This window comes from Lutra lutra, chromosome 3 (assembly GCF_902655055.1).
Source record: "Lutra lutra chromosome 3, mLutLut1.2, whole genome shotgun sequence".
Lineage (NCBI taxonomy): Eukaryota > Metazoa > Chordata > Mammalia > Carnivora > Mustelidae > Lutra > Lutra lutra.
In genome coordinates, this window is record NC_062280.1 from 17,975,531 (window position 1) to 17,989,640 (window position 14,110).

General features: G+C 39.7%; 1 protein-coding gene across 1 annotated transcript in view; it reads left to right on the plus strand.

The window, feature by feature from the left end:
* ZDBF2 (zinc finger DBF-type containing 2) overlaps positions 1 to 13,868 on the plus strand; it is a 30,751-nt gene extending 16,883 nt beyond the window's left edge. The window contains 2 exon segments of the mRNA XM_047722190.1: positions 1,702 to 8,789; positions 8,792 to 13,868. Coding sequence (XP_047578146.1) covers positions 1,702 to 8,789; positions 8,792 to 9,126 — 7,423 coding nt within the window. The 3' untranslated portion in view covers positions 9,127 to 13,868.
* The last annotated feature ends 242 nt before the right edge of the window (positions 13,869 to 14,110 follow it).

Below are 14,110 nucleotides of genomic sequence, written 5' to 3' on the forward strand. Positions count from 1 at the left end.
ACTAAATTCTGTAGTTAATTCAGCTGTTTTTAGTTTTTACCTAATGACTTTTTCTGTTTCACGGTCCCATCTGGGATAACCATGTTCCATTAACTCAACTCCTCTTGGCAATTAAATTTTTTTTTTTTTGGTGGTGGCGAGGGGCAGAGGAAGAGGGGGAGGGAATCTTAAGCAGGCTGCATGCCCAGCATAGAACCTGGTGCAGGGATTGCTTTCGTGACCGTGAAATTATGACGTGAGTCAAAATCAAGAGTTGGACACTTAACTGACTGAGCCACCCAGACGCCCTTGATTTTAGCTATTCTAACAGGTGTGAGGTGACATCTCATTGTAGTTTTGATTTGTACTTCCCTGACGATGAATGATGCTAGATATCTTTTCATGTGTCTGTTGGCCATCTGTATGTTTTCTTTGGGAAAATGTCTATTCATGTCTTCTGCCCATTTTTTAATTGGATTATTTGTTCTTTAGGTGTTGAGTTTTATAAGTTTTTTATATATTTTGGATACTAACCATTTTTCAGATAGGTCATTTGCAAGTATCTTCTCCCATTTGGGTAGGTTGCCTTTTAGTTTTATTGTTTTCTTCACTGTGCAGAAGCTTTTTATTTTGATGAAGTCCCAATAGTTTGTTTTTCCAGAAAGACATGTAGGAAGAAGTTGCTGCAGCCAATGTCAAAGAGGTTACTACCTGTGTTCTCTAGGATTTTAGTAGTTTCATGTTTCACATTTAGGTCTTTAATCCATCTTGAATTTATTTTTGTGTATGGCAGCATTATCTATAATAGCCTAACACACACACACACACACACACACACACACACACACAGGAATATTACTCAGCCATAAAAAAGAATAAAAGCTCGCCATTTGTAATGACATGGATGGAGTTAGAGTATCATGCTAAGTGAAATAAGTCGGAAAGACAAATACTATATGAATTCACTCATGTGTGGAATTTAAGAAACAAAACAAATGAACAAGAGGAAAAAAAGAAAGGCTAACAAATAAACAGATTCTTAACTTATAGAAGACAAATGGTTACCAGAAGGGAGGTGGACTGGAGGAGAGGTGAAATAGGTGATGGGGATTAAGGAGTTAAACTTGTGACGAGCACTGGGCATCTGATGGAAGTGTCGAAGCACTAAATTGTATACCTGCAATTAATGTTACGCTGTATGTTAACTAACTGGAATTTAAATAAAAACTTTTAAAAACCCAACAGTGTGTTAAATAATAGCTAACATTTGAATGATTATATTTTCCAGGCTTTTAAAAAATGCCCCTTACATATAACAACGAATTTACTCCTCAAAACAATCTCATGAGGGAAAAATAACATTATGTTCTTTTTTGAGGGAGAGAACTGAAGCCTAGAAGGTTAAGTAACATATGTAACACTTTGCTGTTGACTGCTGGGATAACTGATAAATGATATATTGCTTTTTTTTTTTTTAAACAGCTTTTTATGTTTAGGAGCCATTTTGTGTTTATTAAGTAGCAATTGGTGGAGCTGCCTCCACCTTCTCTACTGATTTCCCTCCCTGAATATACACACGGTATATAGTCTCATGTGATCGCCTTGATTCTTTGTCCTCTCACAGTCAGGCCCAGGATAGCAAGGAAACGTTTATTGTACATTTATTGTAACATTTAAAATAGATATTAGAATATTTTTATGGATCTCCCCCTTGCTTTTTAGATCAACCCAACATGAGAGACTTCTTATGAATACTGCACCGCCTCCTGAAGTGGTTCCTGTTGAGGATTCTGTTTCTGAAGAAGCAACTGAGGATGCCGCTGGCGTAAAAGGAGAGAGCTCTAGCAAGGGTTCTGAACCTAGTAAAGAGTTACATGCTAGACCCGGCAAATCTCAGGAATGTATACAGGGTGTTTCAGTAAGACCGTCAGTTATTCAAAAACTGGAGAAGGGACAGCAGCAACCCTTGGGTTTCATTCAGAAAATTGGGAGTGGCATGAAAGAATTTAACCCAGTTGGTATTGGTCAAGCTAGACCAAGCTTAATATGTCCGTCAGTGATTTCTAGTGCTCCTGCTAGTTGTTTAGCTGGAAGTTCCTTTGACAGACCAGTTACACCTAAAACAACTAAGTTAGCAGCAGCAGCCAGTTTGGATTCAGTCAGAAAATGTGACCCAAACAAAGTTGACAGATACCTTGAACAGCCAGACAGGGGCTCTAGAAATCCTGTGCCGCCGTCCAACCTAGAAACTTCAGTTTCGTATCAGAAACCTAAAGAACCAAATAGGAAACCTTTAGGTACAAATTCAGATAAATTGATTATACAGGAAGCTGTAAAATCTCAGCGTAAAGCTTTGTCAGCTGGCGCTAAAGTCCGTGAATTTATGGGTACTGAAGGCTCCTTAAAATCCGAATCTCTTTCCAAATTAGCTGTCAACCAAGCAATCAGCCTGAATAAAAGTGGCATGCCTTCTAATAAGGGAACCTTTGAAGATGCTACAGCAAAGCACCGTGAGAAATTCCTTTCTGGTATGGATCATACCCAAGAGGAAAAGCATTTGGTTTTTAATAAGTCAGCCTTTTTAGAACAAAAGAGCTCCGTGATTTCTGCAGTGAAATTTGCTCGTGGCTCTCTTCAGTCAGCGTCTGATCAACCCGAAGAGACTGCACAAGACCTTTGGAAGGAGGAGCAAACTGACCAAGAAGATAAAAACTATGATTCGAGAGCTTCTGAAATGAGTTTTGACTGCAGTTCCCCTCGTTCACTGACTGATGAATCTAAGGTGACTGCCAAAGAAGTAGACCTTTCAAAGGAAGCGTACGCAGATTTGCAGTGTAAGAATAAGACATCTTTCATTTCTGTGGTGAGTTCGGATCGTGATGGCTCTCTTCCTTTGGCTACCAACCGAACTCAAGTAATCGTTAAAGGTGTAAGTGCTCAGAAGGCAAAGCCTATTAGCCTGGTTGATGAAAGCTATGAATCTAGTGATTCTGAGATTAATTTTGAATGTGATGCCTTACTTCAATCAACTGATGACTACCCCCGGCAACCTGCAAAAGAAGGAAACCTTCCTAAAGAGGAACACATTGACTTGGTTGATAAGAACTACGGATCTAGTAGCTCCGAAGTAAGTACTGATTCTCCGTTTCCTCTTCAGTCAGTAGGTGACCAACTCCCAGTGGCTGTCACAGAAGCAAAACTTGAGAAGGTTCACATCGGCTTGGTTGATAAGAACTATGGTTCAAGTTGTTCAGACACAAGTATTGATAACGATGCTTCTCCTCAGTCTGTAGTTGAGCATCCTCACCTGGTTGTCAAAGAAAGAAATGTAAAGGATAGACAGGTCTACCTGAAAGATAAGAACCTTAAATCCAGCAGTGCTAAAGCCCATCTTGATTATGCTGTCTCCCTTGAGACAGTGACTGATGAATCTCAGAGGGCTGTTGAAGACATACACCTTCTGGAAGAGAAGAATGAACCTGTGGATATGAACTATGATTCTCATGGTTCTGAAATGAGTTTTCACACTGATGCTCGATTGGTGGCTGGCCAGTCTGGAGTAATAGTTAAAAAAGTGAACGCTCGAGAAGTAGCTCTTGACCTGGAGGATAAGAGTGTTAAATCTAGCAATTCTGATCAAAGTTCTGATTCTCGTGCCTCTCTTTATCAGTCACCTAGTGATCAACGTGAAATAAGTCTGAAAGAGTTAAATGTTGACATGGAAGTTAAGAGCTATGGGTGCTCCAGTTCTGAGCTGACTTTTGAATCTGATCCCCCTGCTATGTCGGGTACTGAACATTCTGAGATGGACATGGAAGAAATAAGAAAGAGGCACATTAACTTGGAAGGTGAGCACTCTGGGTCAAATAGTTCTGCAATAACTTTTGACTCTGATATTCTTCTTCGCTCAGGAGTTGACCAGCCTCAAGTAGCTATTTATGTGGAAGAACCGAGTCATCTGGAAAATCAGACTAATAAATCTTGTGTTGCTGAAGTAACTTTTGATTCTGATATACCTGTTCATTCGGGGACTAATCAACCTGAACTGGCTGTTAAAGACATAATCATTCAGAAGGAAGAATATATACACTTAGGGAGGAAGAACGATGAACCCAGTGGTTCTGAAATAAGTTTGGATTTTTATGTCCCTTCTCATTCAGTGACTGACCCTCCTGAAGTAGCTATGGAAAAGCTAAATCTTCAAAAAGAAGAGCAGATATACTTAGAAAATAAGGACCATGAGCCTAGTGGTTCCGAATTAAGTTTGGATTATGGTATTTTTCATTCAATGACTGGACATTCTAACAATCCCCTTAAAGAAATGAATCTTCAGGAAGAGCGCATACACTTGGGAAATAAAGGTAATGGGCCTAGTGTTTCTGAAATCAGTTTGAAATCTGACCTTTCTTATCATTTAATGACTGATCATCCTAACATAGCTGTTAAAGAAATAAGCCATCAGAAGGAACACATGTACTTACAAGATAAGGATAATGCATTAAGCGTTTATGAAACAAGTTTGGATCCTGGTGTCCATCTTCATCAGTCAGTGACTCACAAGCCTGAAACCGCTGTTAAAGAAATGTGGCTCCAAAAAGAAAGGCATGCTAAATTCAAAAGTAAAAGTCCTAAATTTAGTAGTTCTGCAACAGGTTCTGACATCCCTCATTATTTAGTGACTGAACCTCAGATAGCGGTCAAAGAAATCAATGTTCAGAAAGAAGAACATGTTCTAGAAAAAAAGAGTGATAAATACAGCAGTTCTGGAATAATGTTTGGTTCTCATGTCCTTCCTCACTTAATGACTGAAACGCCTCACATTGCTGTTTTGAAGGAGGACCGTGTTGTCCTAGAAGGTCAGAGTACTGGAGCTAGAGGTTTTGCAGTAAATTTGGATACTGGTGCCCCTCTTCATTCAGTCATTGGCCAACCTCAGCTAACCCGCCTGAAGGAACAAAATGTTCATCTGGAAGATAAAAACCGTGAATCTAGTCATTTTAAGATAAGATATGATTGTGGTGACCCTCATCAGCTATTGACTGGACAATTTAGGGAGGTGGTTAAGAAAACAAACCTGAGGAAGGAAGGGAAAGTTGTAATGAAAAATAAAAAGGTTCAAACTAAAGGTTCTAAATTAATACGCTCTTCTGGTGTTTCTCTTCAGTCTGTGGCTGATAAACCTGAAGGGGCTATTAAACGAGTAAATCCGGAGAATGAAGGTCATGTGAACGTGGAAGATAAGAGCAGCCAATGTAGTGGTTCTGAAGTGAGTTTGGATTCTGATTTCTTGGTTGAGTCAATAATTGATCAACCTCAAGTAACTATTTTGGATCAGGACCATACTGAGCTAGTAGAAGATAAGCACAGTCAATCTGGTGGTTCTGAAATGAGTTTTGATTCTGAGGATCCTCTTCAGTCAGTGGCTGAGCAGGTTAGAGAAACTGTTAAAGAAATAACCCTTTGGAAGGATGAAGTTGATGTGGAAGATAAAAGGGATGAAGCTGGTGTGGAAAATAAGAGGGATGAAGCTGATGTGGAAGATAAGAGGGATGAACCCAAGGGTTTTGAAATGATGTATGATTCTAAGGTCCTTTATCAGTCAGTGGCTGCACAAACTGAAGAAGTCGTTAAGGGGATGAACCTTTGGAAGGAGCATGTTGACATGCAAGGGAAGATTGTGGAACCTAGTGATCCTAAAATAAATTTTGATTCTAATGAACCTCTTCAGTCTGTGCCTAATGAAATTCAAGATGCTATTGCAGAAATAAATCTTCTGAGGGAAGGACATGTTTGTCTGGCTGATAAGGACTATGAACCCAATGATTCTGAAATAATTTATGTTTCAAATGTCCCTCTTGAATCAGTGGTTGAGCAACCACACCTTTTGGAAGGGGAACATGCCAATTTGGAAGACAAGAGCACTATCGCTTGTCCTGAAATAACTTTCATTTCTGATGGTCATCTTCAGTCAGTGGCTGACCAGCTTCAAAAATCTGTTAAAGAAGTCAGTCTTTGGAAGGAAGACCATATTTACCTGGAAGATAAGAGCTACAAACTAGGTGACTTCGAGGTAAGTTATGATTCTGATGTTCCTCTTCACTTTGTGATTGATCAGTCTCCTTTGGCTGTCAAAGAAATAAACTTGCAAAATGACCTAGAAAATAAGAGCTGTGGACCTAGTGTTTTTGAAATAAAATGTGATTCTGGTATTCATTTGCAGTTAGAAGTTGACCAGTCCGAAGTGGTGTGCAAAGAAATAGATCTTCCGAAAGAAGGGCATCTTGGCATGGAAGTAAAGACCAGTGAACCTAGTGATTCAGAATTAATGTGTGATTCTGATGTCCCTCTTGAAATAGTGGTTAATGAACTTCAAGTGTCAGTTAAAGAAGCAAATCTTCGGAAGATGCTCTTTGTGGACCTGGTGACCAGTGATAGTGATTGTGAAGTGATTGCGGAGTCTGATATGCCTTTTCAGCCAGTGATTGACTCACCTCACATGACTGTCAAAGAAATCAATTGTATAAATACGGAAGGCTATGATCTAGAAGGTGAATGCTGTGACTCTTGTGGTTCTGAAATAGGATATGTTTGTGAAGCCTCTCCTCAGTCACTGGCAAACCAGTGCAAAGAGACTTTCAAAGTGGTAAACCAGAAGAAAGACTATATCATTCTGCAGGAGTCAAGCTGTGAGTCTTACGGTTCCGAAATAAATTTTCAAATCGACCCCCCAGATCGGTCTGTGACTTACTCATCACAAGAGTCTGATAAAGAAATGGTAAAAATTATTGACTCAGAAGAGAAGAGTTGTGAATCGGATAGTCCTAAAACAGATTTTAAATGGGAAGACGATGCTGAGCCAATGGCTGAGCAGCTCCAGGAAGAAGACAAAGGAATCAACATTTGTCAAAGGAAAGGTCTAGAAACCCTTGGCCGAAAAGAAAAGCACTGTGAAGCTACTGTTTCTGCAGTGCGTTGTAGTGCCTCTTCTGGGTCAGCAGTCCATCAGAGGGCTAGTAAGGGAAAGATTTTGAAGTTAAAACATGCAGATCCAGAAAGTATGAGCTGTGAACCATGTGGTTCTGGAATGAGTTTCCAGTGCTCTCTTCAGTCTGACGCTGACCAGCCTCAAGAAGCCGTTAATAAAACGGGACTCTACAAGAAGATGTCTCTGGACCCAGAAGAAACAAACCGTGATTCCCACCCAACCTCTATTTTCATAGTTGATCCTGCCAGGAACCTGGAAAAGGTAAAGGAGGTCATAGAAGACGATCCTGATGAACCTGTCCTTGAAGCCTTGCCTCATGTCCCTCCTTCATTTGTGGGGAAAACGTGGTCTCAGATAATGAGAGAAGATGACATGAAAATTAATGCTCTTGTGAAAGAATTTAAGGAAGGTCGTTTCCACTGTTACTTTGATGATGACGGTGAGACCAGGAAGATAAAAAAAAAAAATTTGAATGAAGAAAAAAAGATTACCTGGACTGACGCGAGTCAGGACACTACCGCAATTCAAGTTCTTTCAGATTGTGATGATAATGCAGGTGGCGTTTCAGATACCGATGACTTTCCAGTGGCCTTAGATAAATCTAGCCATCATTCTACAGTCAAGAGGCCTTATTATGAACAATCATGGCGACTGGCTGCTCGATGTCAGGCTGTAAAAGTCAGCCATGGAACTCAAACCAATTTCTCAAATCAGTCAGACACACAAGACAGTGGACAGGAGGACGACTCGCCAACAGGGAAGCGTTCGCTTCAACAGGACAAAAAAACAAAAAAGAAAGTGAAAATTGGAGCACACGAATATCCTGAAACATGTACTAAAGTTCTGAAGCCTTTGCAACCCAATGCCTTAGTCTACGTTATTTCTTCAAACATGAAATTTCAGGACAGTGAAACTGCCAACTTCGCTAAAAAATACCGCACCCCCAGAAGTCGGGATGTTAGCATAGAGTACAAATACAAACGGAGCTCCTTTAATTACTATGACCCACTGAGTAAGGAAATTGTAATTAATCCTCCTCTGAGCATAGATGAATCAGACCCTGACAGAGTTAACTGGCTTCAAGCTAGTCTCAGCGACCTGAGCTCCAGTTCAGGTGATGAAGACGCTGAAGACTGTGACCCAACATCCGTTTTGACCATAAGAGATGAATTGCTGGCCTATCCGGGGGCCCCTGTTTCACCTGAGCGAGTGCCACGGCCGGGGACTTCGGGGACTTCCCGGCCGGGACCTTCGGGGACTTCAGGGCCGGGGACTTCGGGGACTTCAGGGACTTCGAGCGCTAGCGCGGGCGCAGCTCCGAAGGAAAGTAATTTCCAGGTAACGCTCGTCACCAGCGACGCCGCCGGGACCTCTTCGGAAGCAGGTATCGGGAAGTTCTCAGAAGGTAAAAAGAAAATTCAGAGGAGGGTGACAACGAATGACGACAAGCCAGACTTCCCCACGAAGGTTTATAAACCGATGAGTCTCCAGGCACAGCCCAGGATCGCTTCCGAAAGACGGCCAATTTGGATTCAGACCAAAGTAAACGATATCATTCGAAAGTATCTTTCAAAATACTCTTTCCTGCGTCGCAAGTATCAGTCCAGGAGCGCCTTTCTCCGACTGCATCTTAACCAGAAGAAATGCGAACCCCCCAAGGCGAAGGCGGCGGCGAGGAGCACCACCCATATGGTTTTGAGGTCGTCGGTTCCGCCGGTGCCCGCAGATCCGCCGGTTCCCGCGGAATCGCCGGTTTCCCCGGTCCCGCGGGTTCCCCCGGCCCCGCGGCTTCCCCCGGCCCCGCGGCTTCCCCCGGCCCCGCGGCTTCCCCGGCCCCGCGGCTTCCCCCGGTCCCGCGGCTTCCCCCGGTCCCGCGGCTTCCCTCGGTTCCCTCGGTCCCGCGAGCTCCGCCGGTGGCGGCTGGGGCGGCCGGGCCGGCCGAGGGGCGGTCCCTCACGGCCCCCGGCTCCGCCCCCAAGCCGCCGGGGCAGGGTGGGGCAGGCAGGAGGAGGAAGGGTAAGAAACGCTCTCGGAAGAAGAGAAGACGACTCTCCCGACCCGTGAAGATCTACGCTTTGAGAAGCCTGTATTCCCAGGTGCCCTACTCCGACAGGATGAGGACTCGGCTCTCAAGCAAGCGAGAGGCCAACGAGACCGCCTAGACGCGTGGAGGCGAGCTGAGCAGTCCCTGCTTCACTCGAAACACATTTGTGCACATAGCTTTCCCAGCTTCGGTGAAAAAAAATTACCTTCAACTATTTTGCTACAGACATTATTTTTCAGAACTTTTATAATTCATTTAAAATTAGTGTTTAAGGTCTCTCTCTCTCTTTTTTTTAGAGATCCAAACGCATCCTTTGTCCATTTGCCGTAGAAGAGCTTCACCTTAATTTATAGCTATAATTTAGCACATATATATATACACATTTTTTTCTCCTTCAAATCACGTCCCTCTTATTTATTTTTTATGATTGTATCTCATGTCAGCAGGTCATAATACTGCAAAAATGAATGTGGCAAACATTAAATGCTACCTTATTTTTACTTTTTAAAAATTGAAACAAAGGAATATGTACTTCTGTGCGTTTCAGAGTGGCATTGTCAATACCGTATTCTAACTGGAGAATTAAAAAACTAGAATAAGTTATCTCAGCTTTCCAGTGAGGTTGATTTAAATAATCACCAACAAAATAGAATTGATCTTTCTTTTAAAAGCATCCAAGAAAATGAGATTCCATAATCTTTAATCCAGTTTTTAAAAACTGCCTAGTGATTTTCTATACATACACACAAACTCCTTCTGCTACCTTTAAATTGGATTTGAAAGTTTCTAACTTATTTGGACACATGCACATATACAGTCTCTGTAGGTTTTTCTTTAGCATTATTAGATCTCAAGGGGAAAATGATCTTGCCAGTGTAATTATGTTTCCCACCACCTTTATTCCTTTCCACCTGAAGTGCTGGTGGTTTAATATGAAAATCTGGGTTATCTTTATGGCCTTACCTCTTAAAAATATTTCAGCCACTATCCTATCATTTTCTGTAATTATTGAACTGAAATTGAACTAAAATTACAGCTTTGGTAATTTGGGCAGACCATTAATTGTCCTTAACAAATTATTTGTAATCTTAGTATTTCAGAAGATCTAATAAAACTGATAACCTACGTGGAGGCCAGTTTTGCAAGGGAAAAACTACATATTTGTACATTCGTTTGGCTTTCCTTAAACTTACTAACTGATTTTAATAGTTCAAACAAAAGACGTTAAGATAAGCAGTTAGGTCTGAGATACTCAGAACATGTTTAGATCCTTTATTTGGGGACACTGGTTGAGCTGGTACGAGACACCTCTAATTACCCTGTTTAAGACAAGGATCCTGGATCCTTTCTATCATTAATGTTAAAGGAAACATGAATTTCAACTCTCTTGTATAAACCATATCTTATTGAAACTAGATCAGTGTACCATGATTTCAGAGATAAAAATGTGTTACTTTAGACTTAATGAAATATAGTGTAACAGTTGGTGTCTAAGTGTAGTTTTATTTCAGGGGCCGTTTTTAACCTGTGGGTATGTTATGATGGCTTTCTGTTGTAATTTCTTTACTTTTAAATTTAAAACAGTAATTCTGTTGAAAAACAAATGGGCAAATGTTTATATTTTTAGTTGCAAAGCAACTTCGGCCTTGCCTCATATACAAACATATTTTAATTCCCCTCCTTAAAATGATACTATGGGCCACTAGTTTAAAATAATCCTCCAATTTTAATTTAGAAAGAAAACTGTCCTATTGTTTAGGAAGTAAACAGCAGTTAATATGTGAAAATATTCTATTTGTGGATACTGGTGTCTTTTTTTCCCTATAAAGTAGACACGGTAATTTCCTTAAGTACTATTAGTAGGCATTCTGGATGCTTTAGGCTTAAGTTAAAAAGCAGATCATATGGAAATAATGTACTCAATGAATATGATGTGTCATATCTATTGTGATTGCATCACGTGGAGAGGACAGTTCTTATAAGTGAAATGATCAAAACAGTTAAAAAATTTTACTACTTTTTTCACATTGGAGACTCTTCTAAATACCATTTTTTTGAGAGAAAAAAAGGTTTATATTGAAAATTTATATTACTAAAAATATCAAAGTATAATACAGTCCTGATTATTTTTTTTAACATTTTGCAAATGTTTATAAGTTCCTGTAGTCATTATTTTACACAAGTTTGAAAACTTGAAATTGTAAAAATTATAATTTAAATTAAATTAGAAATGAATTACTTTCAGAATTTGGTAGGCTACAAGATGTGCCCCTTTGTCAAAATATATTTTGGCTTCATTTGCAGTTTAGATGAAACAGTTGGATGTTTTTTGTGTATTCAAGAGTGTATTAAATTCTTTTAATAGTGATAAATCAAGTTATAACCCAATGAATATTTTATTAATCTTGTCCTTGTTCAGTATCTTGCATAAATTTTTATTATGATTGTCCCAAGTTATACAGTATGTGGACAATATTGTGTGAAGTGTGTTTTGCATTTGTGCATTTAACTTATTTGTGTAATTAGGGCTCTGAGTGACACTTTTTGGTAAAGAGAAACTATATTTAAATATTCAAGCAAGTATATATTTCCATGTAAAGCTAATGTGAAGACTAATGTATTTTTTATAATGCAGTTTAAAGAGTAAATTTGTTTTCAAAGTTGCCAAGATAAAATTTATCAAATATTGAAATTTGTCTCTACTTTCTCCTCAAGTTAGGAAGTTTTTCTGGGAATACTTAAGGAATCAGAGAATAAGGAAGACAAATTCATTTTATAAATGGTCTTAGAGATAAGAAATAAGAGAATATAAATGTTGATGCTGGGGAGGAAATAGTTTAACCAAAGATATACAGGTATGTTCACGGAGTCCTTATTTCAAAGGATTAAATTTAACAGCTATTTGTTTCTCTGGTGGAGTAGCGGGTTAGCAACTTCTCACTTCGTATACCTGTATCGAAAGAGTCAATGAACGGGACTGAGTTCAGGAGGCAGAAGCCACGCCATTAGTTGACACCTGGCGGGAAGAGAGAACTTCGATGCCTCCAGTATCATAGCGTATGTTATAAAGGACAAGAAAACATGGAAAAGTAGACGTATGTCACTGAGGTCAGGGCCTTGGGCCTCAATAGTAATGATTTCTGGGTTTTTTGGTCCAGGATTCTATTGCTAAGATGGAGCAAGAGCTTACTCTCTGTGATAAAAAATTACTAAAGTAAAAATATATGATGGATGTCCATATTCACTAAAGGACTTTTCTATATAATAAAATGCGGAACATACGGAAAAATCATGTAATTAGGGAATTAACACATCAAAATGTCAACCTGAGAAGATGAGAGGCTGAGGAAGAGTCTCAACATTTCCTTAAACTTTATTTAGACCCCAAATATTGGGAAATGAGACAGTAAGTTTCCTTTGTTCTTCTTATACTTTATATGTGTATTTAAAAAGTTCTCCCCAAATATTTTAAATAATTTACCTTGATTAAGAAATAGGTGTAGGATGAACTATAATTTGTTGCTGAATCTTTAAATAAGTATGAACTTGTACTTTATTTACGTTTATAATTTATTATATGCATGTTGTTTTTTTACATGCATTTTATTTTCTAAGTTTTTAAGCTGGACGTGCGTGTGTGTGTGTGTGTGTGCGCGCGTGTACATCTTGAGCCCTTACTTACTAAGTGCCGGGCATTGTTCTGAGCTTTTAACCTGTATTATCTCATTTGATCTTCAAAGAGCCCTATGAGTTAGGTACTGTGATTGTCACTAAATAGCTCTATGCCTCAATTTTGGGATTACAAATGAGTTGTTATTTACTGTGTTCAGATGGGGATTACAGTCCCCAGTGCCAGGACACCACTAATCTACTGTCTGTATAGTTTAGCCTTTTCTGGACATTTTATGTAAATGGCATCATACAATACGTGGTGTTTGTGTCTGGCTTCTTCATTTACTATAGTGTGTTTGAGGGTCATTCATGTTGTGGCATGTATCAGTATTTTGTTCTTTTTTTATTGCTGAATAGTATTTATAATTAGTTTTTAATGAAGCTGGTAACAGAATGCTGGTCTCCTGACAAATATGATAAAAGCTGTTAGGCTTGAGGCTAGCTGTTCCTTTATGGCTCTCATACCTGTTACCCTTGATTATTACCCTATTTCCAAGACCAACTGGATATCTGCCTTTTTAAGTGCCCTTATCCCATACTTGAATGCTTTATACTTCTCTGTCTTTGACTCTTACTCCCTTTACTGCCCATCTTGGCATTCTTCACTGTGCTCTGTGAATTCTCATTTTCATTGCCAACACATTACCCTGTGTTTTCTCAATCTTTTTCACAGTGGAGTGCTTGAATGTAACAGAACTGAGAATCACATCCAAGTTAGCCATTCTCTTAATCTCCACAGGCTGGAGAGCCAGGCAGTGTTGGTGATGGTACTGGTCATGGTGAACGCTCTTCTTTACAATTACCCTTCTCCATAACCCCAGTACACACCATCAAAGTCAAGAAATCAACATTGATAATGGTATCACTCTATTCCACAGACCTCGTTTGGATTTTACAGATTGTTCTACAGTTCCCTCTGTAGGTCCAGAATTCTACCCAGGATCACCCACTGTCATGACTGTTCAGTTTCCTTCTGTATGGAGCAGTTCCTCAGCCTTTCTTTGTATTTAATAACTTGACATTTTGAGGTGTACAAACCAGTTTCTTTGTGGAATGTCCCTCAGTTTGAGTTTGTCTGGTGTTTCTTTATAGTTAATGCTTTGCGGGGGTGGGGGGGGCAGAAATTCTGTGGACTTTTCAATGTATCATAATTGCAGCCATGTGATGTCAGTTTGAATAAAAGTGGTGATTGAAAATATCCAGCCTTTGTCTTTATTTCAGAGGAAAAACTTTTAATAATCTGAAATGGGGGCTCTTGTAGTGGGTAAGCCGAGTTACCAACAGTAACATTTTTCCACAACTGAATTTTGAGACCATTGGGAAGGAAATTTTCCTTATATTTGTCATCCAACTCATACATAAGACGGTAGCTTATGTGTACACTTAAGAAATACTACTCTCCATAACCTCAGTACCTCTGGCCCTATGCC